Genomic DNA, 25,896 nt, shown 5'->3' with positions numbered 1-25,896 from the left:
GGGCCAACACCGTGGTACAAGATGAGCTGAGTTGTGCTAAGTTGAGCTGTGTTGCGTCTTAAGCTAACATTCATGCTGAGTTTTAGTCGCAACTGAATGAATCTTTCAGCATAGCGTTAAAAAATAAACAATAAATAAATAAATAAATTGATAAAACATATAAATAAAAAATATTTATATGTAAATTAAAGGGTAACGTGATTACTTACTGATTTACGGAACCACAGAGCATCTTCATGGCCTGAAAGTAACCTCTCCGTCACTGACTGTTCGTCCAAAGCCTCCGCCATCTCTGTGAACAGACAGACGATCCCAAGATATATAACATACCTATAGATAGTTACACACAAGTTCACTTCTACTCCCTGTAGTTTTAGCGTCGCCATAGCGCTCTCATGATGATTTATATATGCATATTTTGTATATGACCTAATATTTCGTCCTTCAGCCAGTTGCTCATTCTGCGTGATTCTGAAGGTCCTGTTAATCGTATATAACGTTTTTTTGCGACTTGCTTAGAAAGAAAGATGACATCCTGATGGAAGATTTTTTTCACACCAAAAGTAAAGCTGCATGACTTTTGTTTTCTTCGAAAAATGAATTTCGATGGGCGAATTTTCAGGGCAAATACGGTATTTCCAGACACTGCCCTTTTCTTCTTTTAATCACTTTTTTTCTCCTTTCTGCCTGTTGCTTGTGTTCGCTTTATTACTTAATTAATGAACACACAGTATCATTTGCACGCAGGGTTGAACAAAGTGATTACCTCATTAGCATGTTACAGATTTACAGCGCGCACAAATATTTTTTTCCCCAAGAACTTTTTGCTGAGTAAACAAACTCGCCCGTGTCCTGAATAAAAAAGTTATCTTGTTTGACTGGGAACATAATAATTAAACATGTATTAAAATTTTATTAATTCCAGGCAGAAGTTTTGATTTTTTTCAATCAGTTTAATTAATTTGCACGTGTGTGTATTATACGCTTATATAAAAGGCATATACTTAAAACAGCTTTCTCTACGTTGGAAGGTCAGTCAGCAACCTGCTGATGGTCGTGGGTTTCACTTGGGCTCTGCCCGATTTCATCTCATCATAATGCTGTGTTTAATGAGGATCGTTAAGAAAAATTATATATTACATAATGCAGAAAAAAATATGTACGCTTGGGGTTTAACGTCGTACTTAACAATTTTTCGGTCATATGAGGTGTCATTACGTGCTTGTACACATACTGTGCCGTCTTGTGACAGGGTAAGTTCATGTCGCCAAATACATGGCGCCACTCAAGCCTCATGCCGAAGACTCCAGACATGACACCATACCCTGCCCCATTATACTGACAAGCATCGGGCCAACCAGTCCTTTTTCCTTGCTCTAACCTGTCAGTGCTGAGATACAAGGTAGCAACAAGTATCAAGACCAGAAGTCTTTGGTATGACATGACCCGGGTTTGATCCCGTGTCTCCAGATTCCGAGGCGGACTCGCTTACCGTTAAGCTACCGAAGCGGTCTCATAAAATATGAAACGTAAAGGGAGACACATCTGTGTAATTTATGTTTTCTGTTCAGTCTTTGCTCAGATTCTCGACTTACACATCTGATAACCATAAAGCAAACAAAATACAATACTAACACGCTACACATGAGCTTATCCTTCGACTTCTTCTATTCACAGTCACTTGTAAATGTATGGATTGGTACAGATATTCATACCCCAATCGCTAACCATAATGGATTTTTCAGGTAGACAATCGCAAAACCAAATTTGTATACCCCGAGAAGAGAAAGACTCACCTGTTTTCAATGACGTCAGAAAGGCGTAAGAAATATTCTAGATACTGTAAACTTGTAAATCAATATTCAAATTCTGTACCAAGGTACAGTATGTGTAGTTTGTTGTTAATCAAAATGTGTATCTCGGGTGCGTTAGGTTCCCTACTGTTGATATATCCAACGTGGCGATTTTATTCTACGCGGTACACATACAGTTCTAATAGTTGCGGGTCAAGCGGAGTTAGGCCAGGTATGAGTGCCAGAGATCCTATCTATGTCTAGAACTCCTCTTTACCTCCATTCCCATGAACCCTAAATAAATAACACGTGGGAAAAAAGCAGTTACATGTCTTTGTGTATTTGCATCGCCTGCTTTACCCCAAGGAAAACGTTTGTCACTTGTAATGAATACCCTTTTCTACATCAGGAAGATTTATCTATTGCAATTAAATTAAATTTACCAATCACAAAGTGTGATATGTTTATGATATCTGTGGACTTTGACGTCTTAGGCTGGTGTACACAACGTACAGAGAGTCCTCGTTGCGATCACGTTTTCAGTTGGTCTCGGATTTATATTACCTCGAAGATGTTATCACGGGGGCTACCATATCACAATTAATGTCTATCGCGCTTACCTGATGACCCTCGTGGTTTACATTATTTATTTCTTTATTTGATTAACCTTTAGCACAGATATGTTTCACTGACTCAACAGCGGTTATAGGTTCACCTAAATGCCAAAAGGCTGACACCCTTGGTAAAAAGACGCATTCTGCTAGATATATAACACACATCCCAACTTAAAGCCACACTCGATCCAACCAAAGCCTCTGTTTAAAGCTCTTCTCATACAATTGTTAGAGAAATTTTGCAGTTTTAAAAATTTTGGCTTCCCCCGGACAAAGAATTATAGAAAGTATTCAAGTCGCAGAACAGACCGTCTATTGGTAAAACAGTCTCCAAAAGTCAAATTCCCACAGATCATACGGGATCAGAAATTCGCTTTGTTTATTCGAGGGTGCATCTAACGATTGGTTTTTATTCTGTAATATACAGTTCAGGATATGTCTTAATATATAACAGTACACAAAAAACTTCTCAGCTTTCTTCTTGGGGAGTAAAAATGGCTTTAACTACAGTTTCCCAAAGGCACCAGCAGTCTGTTCGGAAATTAAGTAAACTGCTGTGATGATGCTAATGGTGATAGCTATCAAAACAAGTTTGTTGTGTGGAGAGCCCGAAATGGGGGCAAATATGCTGACCCCATGTTCTCGGGATGTTCATCGATGACGTCATTTCCGAATATTTCCGACCACTGACAGGAAAATATACATACAATTAATAGGTTGTGAAGAGAGATAAAATATCCCGCAAACGTTAAAATTAAAAAAAAAAACTTTTATGACTTTGACATCCATCCAACAAAATCATAATCTTTCTTTTATAGATTTTTTTCATGTTTCCTTAAAGAATTGGGGTTGTGTGTTTTAATTTTTTAACGTTGGCCGTTTCCACTTCGATTTTAGATTAGGTGATTTATAAGCTATTTTGCATGGTGAAGTGTGATGGTGTCCGTGATTTACCGCCATCATCACAAAACATGAGATACGTAACTCTATTTTATTTATTATTTTAAAAGTCGACCCATGACATACTGCTATGACTTCAGAGGACCTTCAAAATATAATAACTCCCAATGAAAATAAATATTGTATTGTAATGAAATACAATATAATTAAACAGGTAAAGCATAGAAAGTAAAACCATACCATAAAACCGACAGTGTGATAGGTGGCAAATGGTCAGACGTAACCGGTGAAATACGGCCTCTTGTCACATTACCTCAGTTAGTGTCATTCTAACTATTCCTTAAGCACCATGTGTTAGGGAATAGCAGAGTTAAGCGCAAAACAAAATTATAAGACGACACTGGTCTAGAGTTACTGAAAAGGTTGTTTTGTCATCACTTGTAACATACATTACAGTTATATATGTGGTTTTGGATGTATTTTCTTTATTTGATTGGGGTTTTACGCCGTAATCAAGAACATTTCACTTATACGACGGCGACAAGCAGCAAGGTAGGAGGAAACCGGTACAGCCCGGGGGAAACCCACGACCATCCGCAGGTTGCTGGAAGATCTTCCCACGTACGGCCGGAGAAAATGCATGAGCTGGACTTGAACTCACAACGACTGCATTGGTTTGAGGCTCTTGGTTCATTGCGACGCACTAGTACAGAAGCCCCGCATGTATTTTTTGTTCATGTAAATAATGGCATGAAATAAATAACAGTGGCAACTTACAAGCCCCTATCACCATAGTCTGAACAGAAAAAGGAAAAAATGATATTACTTATAATTTATTACAGGTCATGCCTAGAATTACTTATATGGTATGTTGTAAACGCATTTAATAAAAAATAACATAAAAATATTGCAAACGATTAACAAGGATTTCCACGTTCATGTATATTGGGTTCTGACAAAGGCAGCAAGTAAATAAATCCGTTGTCACTTTTGCAAATACACACACATTGTGAAAAACGTGACAAGCGTGGCTTAGATCGGTAATACATGCATCCGTTTGTTTCCTACACTCTGTTTGTGCGCTGAAGTCCAGATATGCAAGCACGTGTGTAGCTTTGAGCACATAACATCGGAGTTATCAAAGCCTGTTATATATCAACCCAATTGCCATGACTACAAGAGAGTGTCACTCATAGCTGTATTTAGCTTTTCCTGACTCTCACAACAAGCTTTGCACTTGAAACCAAGGATTTTATTGGCTGCACTTTTCAATGCAACAGCATAACAACAACATAAATACGCTTCTCGGTAAAGATTATTGAAGCAATCACTCATCGGACTGTTGCATAACCCCATACTACGGATTTTTTTCGATGCAGTGAAGATCAGTTTTATGGGTGGAGGAAATCTCTATTCCCTTACCAACCATAACACGCGTATCATGCTCGCCTTTTGCCTTTAGGAAGTGTCATCCTACCATCCGTACAAGCCATTACAAGGTTCCAGTTTTACTATTTCAGCATTTACATGGACAGTTAGAATATTTATTTATTTATTTATTTATTTAAGTTATTTATTTGATTGGTGTTTTACCCCGTACTTAGAAATATTTCACTCATACGACGGCAGCCAGCATTATGTTGGGTGGAAACCGGGCAGATCCCGGGGGAAACCCACGACCATCTGCATGTTGCTGGCAGACCTTCCCACGTACAGCCGCAATTAGAATAAAACACTAACTAACGTAAACTGACAAGATACCGGATTTTAACTGGTTACGTCTGACCTTTCGTCAGTTATCACATTTTACCCTGCCTTTGCTGTCTATGATGTGAGTATTATATTATATTTTTGTCAAGCTAGCACAGAAATCATTGCTTGAAAGTATCGATGATGTACAAGTGGACTTTGTTCCAAACCTTTCAAAGGATATCTACTTCTGGTCCAGTGACGTCTAATAGATTGTAATTAATATCACTATCACTGCATTTTTTCTTTACATAATTCTGCTTAAACTATGGTGCAAGGGGCTTGTAATTTGCTGCTATTTATGCATTTACATGAACAGTTAGAACAAAACCCTGATTTAAGTAAACTGACAACAGGCTGTATTTCACCAGTTAAGTGTGGCCATTTTCCAGCCATCACACTGTCGTCGCTGCTCTGGTTTTACTCTTTATGCTGTACGCCATTAATTATATTTAATTCACAGGACAACAGAATGTAAAATGAAATGGTTAGGAGAAATACCCTTGTCTGGAATTTCTTAACTGATGTTTATACGTTATCTTTCTTGAATGAAGCTAACTGTCTTTATGGTCAGTACTGAAGATGAGTGTCGTCAATGATGTCACATAGCTTTATACCTTTATTTTTGTGAAATTTACTCATGTAATGTGAGCGCGTGCATGAAAAAAGCGCATCGTACTATGTATAACTATGTTAGGGTCACAGAAAAGTGGGTGTGGCAACACTGCAGACTTCAATAATTATTATGGTCCATAAAGCTCACAATGTACAACCAAACCATTAAAAAGAAAAATAAAAAACAAAAATATGCAAACATCACGCGATCGTATAAAGGAAATGTTCTAAAGTATCGCTGTAAATAACACTTGGCCGAATTAATTAGCTAGGAGGCACTACGAGACCGGAAACCTTCGTCGCAGTTAAACGTACAGAATACTACTAAATCCTTATACCATGTACAAGATCAATTAGCATATAGCAGGATGCTGGTAAATCCCTAAACCCTGTACGAGAACAATCAGCATATAGCAGGATGCTGCTAAATCCCTAAACCCTGTACAAGAACAATCAACATATAGCAGGATGCTGCTAAATCCCTATACCCTGTACGAGAACAATCAGCATATAGCAGGATGCTGCTAAATCCCTAAAACCTGTACGAGAACAATCAGCATATAGCAGAATGCTGCTAAATCCCTATACCCTGTACAAGAACAATCAGCATATAGCAGGATGCTGCTAAATCCCTATACCGTGTACAAGATCAATAAGCATATTACAGGATGCTGCTAAATCTCTATACCCTATGCTAGAACAATAAGTATATAACAGGGTGCTGCTAAATCCCTATACCCTGTACGAGAACAATCAGCATATAGCAGGATGCTGCTAAATCCCTAAACCCTGTACGAGTACAATCGGCATATAGCATGATGCTGCTAAATCTCTATACCCTATGCTAGAACAATAAGCATATAACAGGGTGCTGCTAAATCCCTATACCCTGTACAAGAACAATCAGCATATAGCAGGATGCTGCTAAATCCCTATACCCTGTACGAGAGCAATCAGCATATAGCAGGATGCTGCTAAATCCCTATACCCTGTACAACAATATAAAGATAAATACCCTGTCATATAAAGAACTACAGCACAGACAGCAAAAGCAGAACAGTGTGATAATTGGCAAATGGTCACACGTATAACCGGTGAAATTTGATCTCCTGCCAGTTTAGCTCAGGTAGGGTTTATCTTACCTGTTCATGTTTGAAAGGTAGTAACCAGCTTCAAGGTCTAAGTAGAACTAGCTAGAAAACATTAAATGCAATTTATCAGACGTCACCGGTGAAGAAAAACTCAAAATGCTGTGCTGTCATCACACCTCATAAACAATCACATAAAAACAATGCAGCGTCTTGGGGATGGTTAGTCCACACGATACTAATGGATCCCAATATACAGTAAAAGAATAAGCAAGATGCGGAATCCCCGATTCTCTAAACAACGTTTCAAAATAGAAATCGGCTATAGCTATGACAATCTGACGTAAATAATTGTGATTACAAACCACATTGGAAAAGTAATTATTAAAAAACATTTTAAAACTGAAAGTCGTATATATTCATTTTATTTATTTATTTGATTGGTGTTTTACGCCGTACTCAAGAATATTTCACATATACGACGGCTGCCAGCATTATGGCCGGAGGAAACCGGGTTGCTGGCAGACCTTTCCACGTAAGGCCGGCCAGGAAGCCAGCATGACCCAGGGGCCTCCCACCATTGCGTTAAAGTCCAGTTCAACCTGCTGATGGTTGTGAGTTTCCTCCCACCATAATGCTGGCCGCCGTCGTGTAAGTGAAATATTCATGAGTACGGCGTAAAACTACATTCACACAAACAAATAAAGAAATCCAAGTCCGACGCAGATAAATGTATTTCCGCACTCCTAGGCTATAGCCATCTTCAGTCACTGAAGACAATGTCTATGCCTATGCTTATATCGAGCTGTAAAAACAAAACTGACTGACCCGCACTTGCACAATCCACACAACTGTTTAAAAAGACCTCCAATGAGATGGTGTTTCATCGATATGAAAGATCAATAATACGCTTATTAAACCCCTCCTATAATGTGTGAAAACAACAACAATGTTGATACTGCCTTGCAATAATGAATGTCTTGGCGTCAGAACGCCACATGGGCGAATACCCGTTATAATGAATATCTCTCGATGAGGATATCGAAAAAAATGAGGATGTTTCTACGCCCAGATGCTGATACATGTACCATGGCTTTGAACGAACATCTAAATATCAGGATGCGCTTACGTCTTAATTGAGGGAAGAGTTCAAGATTAGTAGGCTGAATGAATGTCTAAATGTCAGGATGATCTTACGTCCTATTTGAGGGAATATACCAAGATCAGGATGCTGATACAGTTACTTCGAGTGAAAACCTTGAGATCAATTTATAGCTGCAGTATGTCATGAGAGGCAAGGTGCTGTTCGTCGACACTGTACCTACCCAGCACACCTGTTTTTAATAAGCCCGCCACTCGGACTGTCAGAATGGGGGCCTGTCCAACGCATGACGGGAGGACCTTGACGTCATTTTATTAACGTCTAATGTTCCTTTCCCTGCTAATCATGATGACGTCACATTAAAGACAGTATTACTAAGACAGAAATTTTACATTGTACACACAGATACATTGTAATGATGAAGACGTTACCTTAAAAATCCATTCTTGACTTAACAGGCCATCTCACAGGACTAAATAATATGCCGCCTACCCATTATCATAATATTTGGACAGGAATTTGTGGATTGCCCCGTCCTCACTGTTCGTGTGGGGTATGGGCTACATTAAGCGGTCAACGGCGCTTGAGTGACCGTTTTCGAAGTCTAACATTCGCTGAAAACCAGTTTTCTTCCATTTGTTTTGTGGTGTGCACATATGTTAGTTACTTGTCGGAAAGTTCGTCAGTAACTTTCCATAAGATCGTTCGTTTATGCACTACGGCTTCCTCCCACCCATAAAAACAGACCACCGTCGTATAGGTGGAAAATCCTTGGGTATGGCGTTAAGCCCAGTAAATAAATAAATAAATAAATAAATAAATAAATAAATAAACAGATAAATATATTAGAAAATCCAGGAGCCACATGGTAAGAAACCGCAGCTTACTCTGACAACAACGAACCACTCACCTCAATTTATACTGCACTGAAAGTCCATGTACTACAACCTAGATTTTACAACTGACATTCTTGCAATACAGTCTACGTGTGCAACGCCATGTTATGTGAGAAGGGCGCAAAACCACGGCCTCTAATTACCGTCAGGGTTAGGATCACAAGATGCATCGTTACCGTAATTAAAACGGTTAATGAGCCTAATGTTAGGTCCAGATGGTGTGATGTGACACGTTGTCTCTTCATAAACACACAAACACGCAAGACAGTGCATTAGGTGTTGAGACACCATACAGCCGTGAACCTAAACGGACGTTCCGAGTGCATAATCGCAAGACCTATTTTCAAAACAACGATCGACACAAATTACACAAAAGCATTAAGAAAGAAAGGTATGTAAAGTTAGAAATCAGGACGGAAACCTGTAAAGAAAAGTAGTCAATAATTTTCAAGGTGACGGATAGACGCACGGAGTGTTCTGGGCGATTTTACAAATTTGAACGTAAATTTCGAATGGCTCTCCAAACAGATTCACATGCATATCACCCTACACGGGGTGACATGGCAAGAGCCTGTATTTCACCGGTTACACATGACCATTTGCCGACTATCACACTGCATGGCTGCTCCGTGTTACGGGATTTTTAGAACTATATATTCCACCCGGAAATCTAGCGATGAATAATTTCCCATGCAGTTAGAAATTACTGCAGAACAGCTATCAGCACACGTGATGCGCCTCAGATTAAAATTTAATGCTATCGTAACTGTGGGTTTGTACTGTAGACATGGTTTGACACAAGTCAAACTAAAACCGCTACCTGATTGATGGTGGTATTAGCATTTTAAATTTTGGTATTTTGCATTTTAAAAAAATCGTTTGGACTTAAAGACAAAGAAAACTGTAACATACAGTATTTGCCAGATGAAAGAACTTTCCCAATCGCCACAAAAATGCTTTTTAAAGCACTGAATTCCACGGCGGTTTACTGGGACACAGTAAGTATTAATGACTCCCCCATGTGTTTTTCTCGAAGTGGAGTGTTTCATGGCCCGCTCGGGAAATGCATTCGTGCCCTTGTGTGTTTGTGCGATTTGAATGCAGACAGTGTGTGGAATTATATATAATGTGACGTCACCACTCCATTCTCACGATGTATGGCAAGTAAAGGTCACCGTTAATATTGCAATTATATATATCTTTTATGGTCTCCACCCCAAGCACTCAGCTCAACACCCTCCTCCCTCGGGGAGTGGCAGTAAATCGTAACTGCAAACAAACATGCTTGCTATAATCCCAAGGCCAATTTCCAAGACAAAGTCATACTCATTCCACAAACTAGAGATATAGTCATTTAGACACACTGGCATAAAGCTTCCCTGGGAAGTTAGAAATCGCCATGTATTAGTAATTTCCCTACTTTCGCGCTATCTGCATTTATTTAGTAAATGTTAATTGTACATATACGTGTGTTTGTAGGCAAACGTGAAAATTTAGTTTCAATCTACGCGTGGATGCAAAGCAGAACTGGATATTAAACACAAGGGGTGGTACAGGGAAAGCGACCTGGTCAAATAGTACGTCAGCTTAAGTCTAAAAACTGTAACTGGAACAGATGGCAAATGTGTATAGGATCACCAGAGTCAAGAGACAATTACTTCTTGAATTAATTAAACGTTTATTTTCCTTTATGTTTAAAATTTATGTCACTGAATTAAAAAATTTATGAAAACCAATGAAAGTGTAAGGAATTTGGAATCCCTACATTAGTTTCTTTCCTGTCAGGGTACTGGCTAGAATTACGGTTTCGGCAAGAGTGAGTGAGTGAATGCTCGGGGTTTAAAGTCGCACTCAACAGGGTTTCGGCAAGACGATGTCCATTAAATTACATCGTCTTGCCGAAGCCGTATTAATGCGGAATTTTATTTATTTGATTGGTGTTTTACGCCGTACTCAAGAATATTTCACTAATACGACGGCGGTTAGCATTATGGTGGGAGGAATCCGGGCAAAGCCCTTGGGAAACACACGACCATTCGCAGGTTGCTGCAGGACCTTCTCACTTACGCCCGGAGAGGAAGCCAGCATGAGCTGGAATTGAACTCACAGCGACGGCACTGGTGAGAGACGCCGAACTTTTAAATGCCTCATACTTGGAAATGCTAAGCTATATGTAATGCATTGCCTAAGACGTCATTCAGATGAATCAATAAATGAAAGAAAAAATGCTAGTGTTTATTGAGTGCACATAGCTCTGTTATCAGAGTCAGTACTATGTAATAATCGCCGTAGGTCGAAATTCTGTTGTTTACCTACATACTTATCCCCTGTCGTCATATCTTTTGTTTCAAGAATACATCAATTGCATCAAACCCGTTCTTATACCACTCATAGGCCACTTATTTAAAATTTGAAACACGATCTAAAGGCTAATTTTTAATCGTTGGAAATTTTGTTTCCCCTTCATCAGTGTTATCTGTAAAGACGAACGTGTCTACATTTCATGTCTACATGATCCGCAAAGTGTGAGAATACCGTAGCACAAAGTGTTGGGGGGGGGGGGGGGGGGAGTACTGACGTCACTGGCATCCTCTGGTTCACAATCTCCGTAAAAGGCGATGTTTTAAAACTATTTTAATCGGTTCTCAAAAAAATAAATTGAACAATTTTCCTAGCAAGTCTTTAGTATTTTTTTGGATTTTGGATTGGTGTTTACGCCGTACTCAAGAATATTTCACTTATACGACGCCGGCCAGCATTATGGTGGGTGGAAACCGGGCAGAGCACGGGGGAAACCCACGACCATCCGCAGGTTGCTGGCAGACCTTCTCACGTACGGCCGCCAGCATGAGCTGGACTTGAACTCACAGCGACCGCATTGGTGAGAGACTCCTGGGTCATTACGCTGCTCTAGCGCTTTAACCGACTGAGCCACGGAGGCCCCCCAGTCTTTAGTAGTCTTAGTATATAGTATATATATACTTTGTTTAGTGTTTCTTCACTTTTAATGCTTGTGAGGACGGGATCAAGATCACAGTCAAACAATGGCTTGGCCTGTGTCAGAACACCTATTTATCACACATCGCTTCATCGAACATTCAAATATATCTTTGCCTATACATCAAACGGCACTTTACTTGTGTCAAAGATCGCTTTACTCTGCAATCCTAATAAAAGCATACACGGAAATGGGATGTACCTCATCTGGAGGTGTCACGTACGCCAACTCACAAGTTGAAAGCAATTACTGTATCTATGCGTCGAAACGGACATTTGTATACCAGCCGTCAACCAATAAAGACGTTCCAGGTCAATAATCGGCAGGCCAATTCCCAAAACGATGTATAACACAAACCACCAAAGAACAAAGAAAGTGTATAAAGTACGAGAATAGGACGGGATCATGCAAAGAGAAGCAGTCAACAGTTTTCAATGATGTTGGAAAGATGCAAGGTATGTTCTAGGCGACTGATTGAAATCAGTATTTAAACCGCGTACAATGCTAGAATATCAGTTGTCGATAACCAAACAGGTATCTCAGTTACAGCTGTTCATACATCTAACGTGGCGATCTAAGTCAACCCACTATATGTAAATGACTGTCAATCATCAATCATCATCAATATATACACACCAATCATTCATTAAGGATTATCCAAAAAGTCAGTTCAGATCATCATTCACTAATCCACTCTAGACCGTGGGTCCACCAAAACCAACACAGATCTAATAAGCACTGTAAATCCAGAGCAGCGACGACAGTGTGATAGTTGGCAAATGGCACGCGTTACCTGGTGAAAATGCAGCCTCTTGTCATTTTACCTCAGCTAGGATATTATCCTAACTGTTTACGTAAATGCATAAATAATAGCAAATTACACGCCCCCTAACACCATGGCTTAAGCAGAATTAGGTAAAAAAAAAAGAACCAGTGATGTAACATAATGCAAAGAAACCTCGGGCATGCTAAGTCCACCACCAGAATCCATTAGACAACCCATTCAGTCACCACAGATTATACAATAATCCCTCCAGTTCGTGAAGTTAAATACCAAATAGACTCCAAACACACCTATATACCATCCAGATGCAAATCGTTTATTAAATCATTACAGATTATCCAAGGATTCCTCCAGATCATCCTTTGAATTTCTGGCGATCTTTAAATAAAAAATTAGAAATCGCCTAATTAAAAAAAACGAAACATACCATCCATTTTATTGTCCTCGTGAATCACCCATTATATATCCATAATCACAGATTATAGGATGAAATAAGGCATATCATCGTCTGCTTAAGTGTATACTTGTAAGAAGGACCTGCCGAACAACGGGTAATTTGGGCCTCAAAAGATGTGACCAGCCTCTTACCTCTGATGGCGTCTCCATCCCTGATGTCCTTGAGGTAATTTTCGGCTTCAAATGGGCTTCAAAGAGATATTTGATTAACTTCTTAGAAACGCGTAACGGTGCGTGTGTATCGTTAGCCAGGTAGTGGTAGATCCAAGCCTTTATAAGGACACTCTTCAGTGATTGGGAAGGTCAAAATTTGCTATATATCTACCTATTTACTTGTTCACCAAGCATTGCTCCGTATCTATTTACCTATACACCAGGCACTTCACCGAGAAAATCGATCCCATACAGTTCGCTTGAAATATTTTTCTCCTCCAACATGAATAGGTATGGGCTTTATAGAAGAAGCGCGGGTTACGAACAACTAATCTGGGACAAGACAAAGGGTCTCCAGTGCAGTTCACAAAGCTTTCAATCGCTAAGGTCAAGAGATCGATTCCAGGGGTTACCACTGGCTCGACAACCGCTATACATGAACTATTTCAGCAGCTCAAAGTTTGAGAATCACACGCAGTCCAGACCTTGAACGGTTAAGCATGTCTAATTAAAAATAGACGGAAAGACTGCAAAAGAGTGTCCGATAAGGCGCAGGGCTTCTTTCCTCCCTTAAGGATATAGAATTGACCACATTAGCTGCTATTTCTTGGCCCCACTCTCAGCATAAAGAGGTAGACCCATTTTTAAACCTGATAATTATTGGTCTGCCGAAGAATTGGGATTTGGAGGGTGGGGGCATGCCTGGTGTCTCAAGAATATAATTAAAAATTTCCAGCACAGATACTAAAACTACACCAGTAACGACAGTGTGAAAGCCGGCAAATGGTCATAGGAAACCGGTGAAATGCAGCCTCTTGTCAGGAATTTACTCTGTCATTCTAAACGCTTTCATACCAGCAAATTGTACCCCTTCAGCTCGCCAATGAGGCAGTACTTCGCCACGAATGACAGAATTCGTTGTTTTCATCTTTGAATTGCGCTCCTATGTTTAATTATGAATTAACCAATCCAATTCTGTATGCAAAGAGTTGGGAAAACAATTAATAACGTCCTCGGTATATCCAGTCAAGCCTTTACAATATAAAATACGACGGCGTAGAGAGTGAAATCCAGCCTTTTTTAATTAACCTCAGTCAGGGTTTATTATGACTGTTCACATCTATGCTTAAAAAATAGCAACTTAAACGTCTCCTAGCACTCATGCCAAGATGTTCAGTGTCTTACAGCAACAAATTATTAACACCCGACATGTCAATCATCATAATAGTCATCACCACCCACACATGGAATTTCTTAACGTTGAACTTTTCAGCTATATGGATAGATCAGCAGTTCTTGAGACACTTTCGGTGGCTGCATGTCTTGTGTGTTGTAAGTACGTCTAAATTATGTTGTATTCCTGCATAAACCAGAATTCTAATGGTGTACTAAGCATCCCCAAGGCCTGTCTTTTTCCATTCTTTTAAACTTATTGTATGCTAACTGTGACAACAACACAACATTTTAAGTAAGTTTTGACCAGTGACGTGTGATAAATTGCAATTAACATTACTACATTTTTTTACCTAATTCTGCTTAAGTCATGGTGATAGGGGGCGTATAAATTGCTACTATTTATGTATTTTTGTAATTGTAATTCTTTATTTGTTTATTGAGGATTTCCCACAGCCCTATAGCCACGAGGGGATCTCCTCAACATAACATCAACGTATATACACCAACATAGAAAACAAAGAGAACAAATGACATGTACATGCACAGAATAAGGTGATGGGAACAAAGAAAGATCAAAATCAAATCATATTACTGCTGGGCTTGGATGGTGAATCTATTGGACATGCTTATAAAATTATGTACAGATTTTAAGATCAACTGATTATTATTCACGCTTAGTTCAGGTGAGCCATGTAAGAGTAAAGTACAAATGTGTTTAGAACAACTAGTCAAAAATACAGAAGGGTGAACTCCAGGAGATATAATTCTAAAGATGCTTTTTAGCATGTGCTTTCTATGAGTGGCATTCGCGGGGCATTCAAGGAAATAATGAGATGCATTTTCACACTTATGTTTACATTTACTACATGACTGATCGTCGATAATGTTGTATTTAAAGTGGTCACCGGCGAAGAGCGCTCAGTCCCATTCTCATTCTACAGAGCACAATAGAGGGAAAGGTGTCAAATGAATTATACACAGATGTTAGATCACGGTTAATACCGTCTTGAGAGTACAAAAAGTTCTTAACTGTTGCAGAGTTTTGAATATGAACAGGCAATGAATTCCGTTCTTTAGTAGTCTTGGGAAAGAAGGAAGAAGAGAAAATCTGAGTTCGGCATTTAAATAATCGAAAGTGATGTCTATTTCTAAGATTGCATTCATTTGCTTCGCTGTTATACCTTTGAGTTAGTGAGGTCTTTAGGTATGGAGGAGAGAGCCCATTGACGATTTTATGAAAAAACAGAATGCGCTTGGATCTACGCCGACTGTATAAGGGTTCCCATTTTAGTTCATTTAAAAGAGATTTATGTGAAGTTCGACGTAAGCCTCCTGTACATAACAATGCTGCTGGGCGCTGGACATTTTCCAATGAGTTGGATATTGAAACGCTGCAGTTGTCAAATAGAAAATCTCCATATTCAATAAAAGAGCTTATCAAGGCGAAGTACAGTGTGATCATACACTTTCTAGTTAGTGTTCGCCTGGCTCGACTAATCATACTCAGTTTCATATTACTCGTCTTAACTATAGCTCTTACATGCTCATTCCATTTACCATAGTGTTGCAGAATAATTCCGAGATGTTTCTGGAACGGAACGCGAAATGTATTTACATAAACAGGTAGAGTAAAATCTTAAGGTAAATTGACAAGAGGCTGTATTTCACCAGTTAAGTGTGAGCATTTGCTAGCTATCACACTGTCGTCGCTGCTCTGCTTTTTCTCTCTATGCTGTACGTCTTAATTATACTCCAAAAATCAGAAGTAAGTAAAGTGTAAAACCGTTGTCTTTCAGTCCGACATTAAAGTGCATAACACACTGTAAATTATAGACAGGTGTGTAGGATTTCTCGTTTCATGATGTGCGTCAAACAAAACTGCTTGAATTGATCCTGCTGGACAAAATGCAAAGATAATGAGGAATCAAAAAATGATGATCTGTTTCTTGTCAGACTTCCTGACATAAAAGTTGAAGAACGGTGTTCATGGTGAATACATTAGGAACATTTGTACATGTAATCATACACCGTTATGTACAAAAAATATCGCACTATATTTACGAGTATTTCCACGAAACAATATTTCTTACATTATTTTTGTAAAACGAAAAATAATTTATGAGTGATATTTCACGACGAATTTCTTTTTATTGCACTCTTTCTACTAAACATTGTATGGATTTTCCTAGAACTTTTCTTTTCCCTACCTTTTTTCCCTAGAGTTTCTTATGTTCAGTTTCCACACGATGTGCAGACAACGTAAGTTACGCACATGGTAAAGTAAGTCAGGAGATGCTCAAATCAGAAAGTGTATGATACTTTCCTTATCATGTGGAAAAAGTTGCAAAACTTTTTTTTTATACGGTCTGGAAAAGTATAGATTAATATTATCTTAGATGTACTGTATTAAACAACAAAAACATTTGATAGATCTGATAAACTAAAACACATGCTAAGCGCAAGAAAACTTTCTTTTTGTCCATTGTAGCTTAATGCTGGTTTGACATTTTTAACATGGCTGCAGTATTGCAGTATATTTCTTTCGGTGTTACCGCAAAAACTTTCCCCGCGGTTTGCTGATTTTGCCATGGTTTCTTTGAACCGTAGAGAGCGTTCAGGCTTAATTTAGCATATTTACCGCATATTTAAGTACTAAATAGTACTTTTCAGGCTAGGTACCAGAGTAAAACTCTTCTGCACGGAGACGATGCAAAATACCGTACGACACATTCGATCATGTTTCTCACTGTAGCTCTGGTGGTAGTACCACTCGAGTAAGAGTCACATGTTTGCAACTGTAACGTGTCCTCTAAAGTTAAAGCATCTAAGTTTATTGTATTAACTCATTGACTTTGAGTGCTCGTGTAAACTTTTAAAAGCAGCCGGAAAATGAACCCGGATAGCTGAGTTTTTTGTAAGCGCACTACTTTTAAAAGCCTTTTTTCTCCAAGAAACTCAAGGAGAAAATTACATTTGTTATTGAGCCTGTTTACACAGTGACACTTTTTGTCCGACAAGTATGGATGAGTGGCTTTAATACGTAGTTTTTATAAAGTTAGCCGGTATACATTATGGCCTTATTATATATATATATATATATATATATATATATATATATATATATATATATATATATATATATATATATATATATAAAAGAACAAATTCCAGTGAATTTTTTGGTTTCAAAATAAACAAATTCGACCACACGACTCCGTGACTTACAAATATTGTTTCTTTGCTCTTTTTTGAACTCAGTAGTTTTTATGTTCTGTTACACTTTGAAATACATTGATTCGCTTTAGCCACAAATGTATCGTTGGGATGTACTTAGCATTGATAAGGAATATAAATGTCGCATGTGGCACAGTTTCAAAGTCTTCGACTCCCCACAAAATGCTGAAAGTCTAATCGTAGGATACGATACAGACGAACCCAGTATTACTCTTTCAGGACCCAACAAACGAATCCGACATTACTCCTTCATAGTTCATCACAAGCGGATCAGGCATATACTCCTTCACACACCAGCTACAAGCGAATCTGACATTACTCCTTCACAAGCCAAATACAAATGAATCCAGCATTACTCCTTCATAGTTAACCACAAGCAGGTCCGATACTGTCCACCACGCACCAGGCATATCCCCGACAAGCCTGACGTAAGCTAATCTGACAAACACCCGTCAAATTCGACGTTATTTCTCCAGATGCACACCAAATGCTGACCTGCTAATACAGGGCATTGGGCTGATTAGAGCCAAGTAACACCCCCGAGGGTTGACTGATTATAAGTGATACAGGAGTTTTAGTAATTCGGGGAACGAGTTAGTGAGTAATTGATTGATTGAATGAATAGAGTTCATTTAAATTTTCAGGAAAGGCATAATAACACAACATAACATCAACCTTATAAAACAATAACATTATCGTAAAATTTAAATATCAATAATGTCTGATGAAAATGAGTCAACAGCCATTTGTTTGTCTTTTCTTCATTACATTGGACGTGCGTGCGCCAAGCCAGGCCACACAAAGGGAGCTATTGGCGTCCTTTGATAATGGGTAAGAAGACATGTTTACAAATAACAGGCGGTGGTTTGAACAACAGTTAGAATGTGTCCAATTTGTAAACATGTAACACTGATTTGAGTGAAATAGCCACCAGAGTTACACTACGAAAAGTATTGTGATGTGTCGTAGCGAAAAAGCATATTTGTAGCGCAGTTCAAATAAGAGCAACGCCTACATCCACAACTGTCACTGATAGTTGTATTCAAGCTCTTACCACAAAGAGAAATCCCACCGGTAAGATCGTATTTTCGTGTTATATTTCCTTTCTTCAAACCTTCACACTCTTATTTTTTTTATCCCAGATCCTTCTGCATATTTAGCATATTTACCGCTAAATAGTACTTTTCAGGCTAGGTACCAGAGTAAAACTCTTCTGCACGGAGACGATGCAAAATACCGTACGAAACATTCGATCATGTTTCTCACTGTAGCTCTGGTGGTAGTACCACTCGAGTAAGAGTCACATGTTTGCAACTGTAACGTGTCCTCTAAAGTGAAAGCATATAAGTTTATTGTATTAACAAAGAAAAGCTTAAGCTGACGTGACTATAAATAGGACGGTAAGAAAGGTAATGTTGTCTGTTCTTCAACCTGTGTAGATAAAAGGGGGAAATACGTTGTTGTCATGGAATACGCTTAGCACTGGACATTCTATACCGCGCGGTCTGAGTTTCAAGCTGGTGACAAGTATGTCTACATGCAGCTTATTTATGCTTTTTAATCCCGATGGTCTCGAGATATTTAGAAAGCGAGGAATCACACTCATTCAACACCGCCCCCCCCCCCCCCCCCCACAAAAAAGAGACAATACAGGAATACGTGAACGAGTGTTTGACTAGCACTTAGTTATGTGCTCTTCTTAATCCACTGAGCAACTCTACGTGGGAAGCTCTTCCAGTATTAAACCTGCGGATGGTCGTGGGTTTCCCTCGTGGTGTTGCCGTTTTCATAATGCTCTCCCCATTCGTACAAGTGAAATATTCTTGAGTACGGCGTAAAAAAACCGATCAAATAAATAAATCCAATAAATAATCCACTGATTTTTTCTATATGTTTGCTTTATTTGGTAGGTGGTTTTCCCTAATCGATTATTTTCAAACATAAATCGTACTTAGCCGTTTTGAGATCTTTGGATCAGAACTTCATTAGATTAATACATCACCTGCTTAGAAACACAATTCCCCATCTACAGAAAACTCCTAGTATACGCCTATGACTTAGAAAGACTAGTGTTCAGCCAGGAAACTGAAACGTGAGTATAGCACGCGCTCAGACTAGAAGAAATACTTCCCTGTCTGGCCACGACAAAAAAGGCAAATAAAAAGAACATACAAAAAAAAAAAAAGGCAGAAAGTTAAGTAGATGAAGGGGGGGTAACTCTACATTGTCATTGTTGACGAACACCAGAAGATAACTTCACGAATGTTGTAGTCCTATTTACAAATTCTCTGATTATAGTTTTCTTATCCAATATTAAGCGCTTCCTAAATATCACGTGCGTGTTGTACCTGGGGACAATATCACAATTACAGCCTTGATGATGTTGTATTATCAACTATCGGCAGTTTTGGGCAACATATCTCAAAGCTGATTTCTATTCCCACCTACCTGTTAATGCTGAAGCCATTTCGACCTGATAGAAAAACCTCTTGGAATCCGCCAAGAGCTTGCGCTGTAAGTTTGTTCGATTCCAACACAGGACTAGTAAACATCCATGTTCTACTGTCACAGGTGTGCACACGACATTGTACAAGACAAACCTCTGCCACCGCCGAACTATTTGTGGGTGGGATTAATGCGCGATTTTGTCCGTAAACAGGACTACCTTAGCAGAAACTGACACAGGCGATTGAGTAAAACTGTAGAACACTCGGTAGCTCCCAGTGTTCTGACCCTGTCGACAATGTCGGCCGTCACCGCACAAAGACGACTGAATAATTCGTGTATGAAATGAGCAAGGACGATTTGAAGGCCAGTCAGTCTCGAGCAGCAGAGTTGCTATTACAGCGTGACATCTGAGACTGACTGGAGATCGGCGGAATACGACCCGGCAGTGATCTACACACGCCATCCAGTTTGATACTTATCAATCAAACTGGGTCAAGCCGAGTAAACTCAGCTAAAAATGAAAAGCTGGTCGCGGTCAAAGTGTAAAGATTATCAAGTTTTTCTATGTATACTCAGGTCTAAGGGACTGGAAAACATTGCGCGATCTATTTATATATACAAACTGTCGTGAATGCGCATTCCAAAACGTTCATTAAATATGACCTGGTATAAGTAAAGTATCCTTCATATACTCTCATTTAACAGTAAGGTATCATTTCCCCCACGGGTCTTGTCAGACAGTTTTGTTTTGACTTACTTTTCTATTTGCCAATGATAAAGAAGGCGTACAGGAATAACACCTAAATGTGTCAAAAAAGAAATACATACATAAATAAATTTAATAGATGATAAATCCGCTTTAGTTCAAAGTAACTTATTAGTTTAATAAGCCGTCATTTATAGCCAGGTTATACAATGAGAAAATCAGGCCCTTGGTCTTGCTAGACAGATTTGTTTTAATTTACGTTTCTTTGGAAAACTAAATGTAGGAGTGTCAAAACAGATAAGTATATGTAACTTTGACACTTTATTGTGTAACATTTCAAGTTACACAATGAAAAATTCAGAATACCAGTTATAAGAAAATTAGGTAGTGAACAGAAACCTTTTAGAAATGACAACAGGTAACAAAATATTTTAAACTTAAGAATACATCATCTAATGGTTATTAGAAACCTTTCACAAAAATATCAGCATAATAGGTGAAATAATATAATGGACAAAACAACTATCTTTGTTCACTTTATGTCATAGCCACCAAGCGCATGTTCACCGCTTCCCAGAAGCTTGACACTCTGTCTGACATTGCTCACCTCAGGAATGCACCTTTAAAATAGTTGCTCTTTGAATACATTCTCACGCGTGATGATTCTATTTTCATCAAAGGTGTCTAATATTCATTTCTGTCAGTTTGTCAAGTTTAAATAATTATGAATACGGCTATTGCTTTATTTCTCACCTACCCTATACAGTGCACATATCCATCAACATTTTTACACCCAAATAAGAAGTCATAATATTTTACCTGTACACGACTACGATTTCACTTGATCTGATACAGGTACACAATGGGAGTGTATGGTAGGTGTTCGATTACAGCCGAGATTGTGAGCCTCATATAGCCGAACTGCTCACCTGTAACATCTATATATATATATATATATATATATATATATATATATATATATATATATATATATACGTTGGCGTCAGCTACAACCTGTCCGACTGTCTTGTATTCGCGCGTTGTTAACTCCCTAATATTATTTATTCTTACTAAATCTAACGTTCGTTGAAGACTATTTGTCTGCCACTAGTATGTATGTATGGCGTATGTATGGGATGTATGTACATCACATGCGCGTCAGCTATTTGCCAGTTGTCCGTGGTTTACCCCATACATCCCAGTTTCTTCTGCCCATAAAAATGATCGCCATCTTACAGGTGGAAAATTAGTGAATGTGGAGATGAACAACAATCACATAAATACGTGAATTTTTTACGTTATTTTTAGTGTTTTGGAACGTTCTCATATGATATGCTGGAGGCGTAAAATAAAGTGCCTCCCTCGGTCCTGGTTTTCTGCGGTCCTGGTTTTCTACCCAGCCCTCGGTAGTTCAGCAGTGATTTAGGTCCAGGTGACATTTAGGTGCTTGACGGTAACCCCGTGCCTCTGACCTGTTTCCTCTACCCATTCGCCACTGGTGAACATTTCTTGATGACGGTGTTAAACCCCTCCTCTAAAAAGTATGGCATGTTCCACAATAAATAGGCCATTGCATTTAATATATTTAATTAAACAAACAGTGTATAATTAACACATACCCCTCGTGTACTATCTAAGACCCTAGGTTGATTAGAGTCAGGTAACATCTCCGTGTGTATATCTGAAGGAAAACATTAAGTCCTCTTGCATGCTTCCATAAAATAAAGTAAAATAAAATAAAATAAACGACTCAAAAATTAAATACTAATTACACATAACCAGCTAAGTAAATAAATAAAATAATTAGTATGAAGTGAACGCATATATATACATAAATATATTATTTATATTTATTTGCTAAGTGTTTAACACAAGAATCAGTGTATCAATAACATTGAGACATCTGCTGTAGGAAAGTATATACGTACAAATTTTAGTCGTGATTAAAAGCAAACTGATTGACGACATGTTTGAATGCAAAACGCCATGATATGTTGTGAATAGCTTAACATTATTCCTTCTTCATTCAAATTTACATAAATGCATTTCAGAGAAATATTCCCAGCGTTTTGTCTTCGCATTAATACGCTGCTACATTAATGACTCAAATGAGGTCAGCTGTGTTCTCCTTAAGTATAATGTTCAGGTTCGCCATCATTTGACCCCACGCAGACAATTTTACGGACATTTAGAACTCGAACCCGTCCATATGACTGGTATATAGACAGATCACCTAAGTCATCGTAAGTGTGGACACGTCCAAACCTGTCGTCCGTATGGTTGGTATATAGACAGATCCACAAAGTCATCCGAATTGCAAACACGTCAAAGCCGGCATCGGTAGAGCATCTTTTAACAATAATCCAGTGATCTAAACCTTTGAACAGACAGAAGCAACGTCCGCCATGTTTCAATTCGAACTTTCGCCAAGTTCTGATAAAATACGACCTTGCTGTTTTGAAAGACCGTTGATTACAAAGTCCAACGTCCAGGATAGCCTTATGTTTGATGGAGCTAAAAGCAAAAACACAAGTCAGACTCTCAGCGAAAATTCCCACGGAAAGAAAATTTCGAACCACTAACACATTATTCGTTCTGAGGTTTACACAGTTACAGCGCCTGACTTACAAAGGAGATTAGAACGTTAGAGCGTTAGAGCATGCATTTTGAATTTGGATCGCTTCGCTAACGGCCAGAGATACCACCCACAATAGACTATGAGGATATAGAGTGGTTATTCTAAAACAGGGCCGACACAACAGCGTATTCCTGAGTTTTCCCAAACTCGACCATCAGAGTGTATTTATTCATAATGCCTTTATATGCAAAACATTTGTAGACATTTGTATACCAACTTTCAACCAAGATCAACATTCCATGTCAACAATCTCAAGGTCAATTTCCAAAACGGCGGGTAATATCTTACTACCTAAAAACCAGTCTTTCAGCAACCTGCGGGTGGTCGTGGCTCTGCCCGGTTTCCACCCACCATAATGCTGGCCGCCGTCGTATAAGTGAAATATTCTCGAGTACGGCGTAAATCACCAATCAAATAAATAAATAAACCTAAGAAGCAAGAAAGAATACATAGTACCAACTTCGGATGGAATCCTGCAAGAGAAGCAACAATGATATTGGAAAAGTCCAAGGTATGTTCTAGGCGCATGAGTAAAATCAACATTCAAGCAGGAGGCTGAGCTGGAACTGATGCTGGGTTAGAACTCAACCTTTATTCGCTCAACTTTACGTAACTTGTATACAGGCGTACAATCGACGCACCTATAACCGCTACAGTAATTACCAAGTAATTACCAACACCTCACCACCAAGATATCCCAATAATTCAATGGCTAAAGGTTGGCTGTCTACTTTGGTCTGCTTTTTTAGTAATCAACACGTCAGGTGGATGCTGATGTACGGAAGTCATTTAAACATTCCCCGCAACGATATATCCTACAGTTTTTATCCTTTGTGTACTGTCGTGTTTTTTCCGGAGCTAGTTTTGATTGTCACCTTGGCTCAATTTACGGCGGATAAATATAGCGGGAAGCATTTATAACAGCAAAATGTTCGCGCTTTTCTGGCATTTTTTTATCCTCCGCGGCGAGAAATAGGACACTGTTGTCTAACTCTATAGTTTGTTGGCGGAGGTAAAAATGACTCCACATGAGATATTGGCAACCATCATGACGTTTATCAGCTCTCACCCTGTGTTCATAGGGAAGCACTTACGCAACCCGTCCTTCAAGGCCGATATTTATAGTCCCGAAGGACCTAAGTACATCAGGGTCTCGACCACCGCTGGTAACCTCCACAGACCTGCGCATTCATCACCCAGTAGCCACCGTTTCTTCCCTGACTCTTCACCGTCATCTCTGTTCCGCGATTAGAACTATGATTAAAATAGCCTGATGCTGTTAATGAGCTGTTAAACCTGTAATGTAGGTCACACCTTCTCCAATTCTATTCCCATCAATTACGGACATTTTTTTCATTAAGCTGTTAATTGTGCATTTTACGTCACGTCCTCTCTTTTGCGTTTTGACGTGAACGAAGATTCTTTAGCCGACACTTTACCAATATATAAAACCGGTGCGGTGACGACAGCGTGATATTTGACAAACGGTATTCCACGTGATATGTAGCTTCTGGTCAAATTACCTCAGTTAGGGGTTTATTCTAACAGTTCAAGTATATGTTTAGAAAGTAACAACGTATATGCCACCTAACATCATTGCTTAAGCAGAATTAGGTAAAGAAATTGCAAAGATGATTGTTGCAAGTCATTAGACGTCACTTGTCTAGAACTACATAAATTAATTTATTACGAAATTGCTTTAAAACACTCCGCAGGAACCAGGCTTTGAGGATGTTTAGACCACTAACAGAATCCTGGCTTAGGCAGGAATATAAAAGACTTTAGTACTAGTGTGTACAAATTCACAGTTCGATGCCCTTAATATCCTTGATGCGTATTGAATAAATATCTGACCTCATTTAAGGGAATAAATGAATAAAGGGGGTGCAGACGGGGGTATTATGATTGATTAAGACGTTTTCGGGCAGAAGTTCCATAATGGCATCGGTTTTATGTTAACATGGCCGCCACACTACAGAACAACATTCAGTGTTTGAGTTAGGCTTAATCTTTTTAATAGGGTAAGTCTTATTACATATCTCAGTATCTGGTTGGTACAGTAACCACAGAGACAATACAGATTTCCGCGGTTTTTCTCGCCGTTAGATTTGGAAGGCCAAAGCCGGAACGACAACTAAAGTGTAAGCCCATCGGCTGGCCGGCTCCGGAAAGCCATCGGCGTGATTGCCACTTTATTCCATCACAGAGTCACCGATAAGCATCAGTCAGAGCTCTTTTGACCTTTACCAAACAAATTAACTTTGGCGGTCAACTAAATGGTTTCGCGATCATCTGTTTTGTGGGAATGGTAAAAATATCCGACTTGACGGCTGAGCTATGTGGCTTAAAGCCGGTAGCCTTACTGAGCGGGAGCACATTCTTAAACCACCAGCATGCATGACGCTCGCCGCCGATATTACTACTAGAAAAACATGATTACTTTTGTCGCATTATTCCCAAAGATTTTCATTTTACCTTTCTTAAAAGTGTTAGCGTAATAAAGACCTCAAAATCTGTGTCTGAATGTCTTGCGTAGTATGATATTT

General features: G+C 38.9%; 1 protein-coding gene across 1 annotated transcript in view; it reads right to left on the bottom strand.

Annotated features, from left to right (window-relative positions):
* Positions 1-20,115, bottom strand: part of LOC135477448 (adenylate cyclase type 6-like) — an 87,161-nt gene extending 67,046 nt beyond the window's left edge. Inside the window, 2 exon segments of the mRNA XM_064757554.1 lie at positions 210-292; positions 20,007-20,115. Coding sequence (XP_064613624.1) covers positions 210-292; positions 20,007-20,025 — 102 coding nt within the window. The 5' untranslated portion in view covers positions 20,026-20,115.
* Positions 20,116-25,896: the final 5,781 nt, after the last annotated feature.

The sequence above is a fragment of the Liolophura sinensis genome, chromosome 11, assembly GCF_032854445.1.
Source record: "Liolophura sinensis isolate JHLJ2023 chromosome 11, CUHK_Ljap_v2, whole genome shotgun sequence".
NCBI lineage: Eukaryota > Metazoa > Mollusca > Polyplacophora > Chitonida > Chitonidae > Liolophura > Liolophura sinensis.
This window is presented reverse-complemented; position numbering and strand designations above follow the sequence as displayed.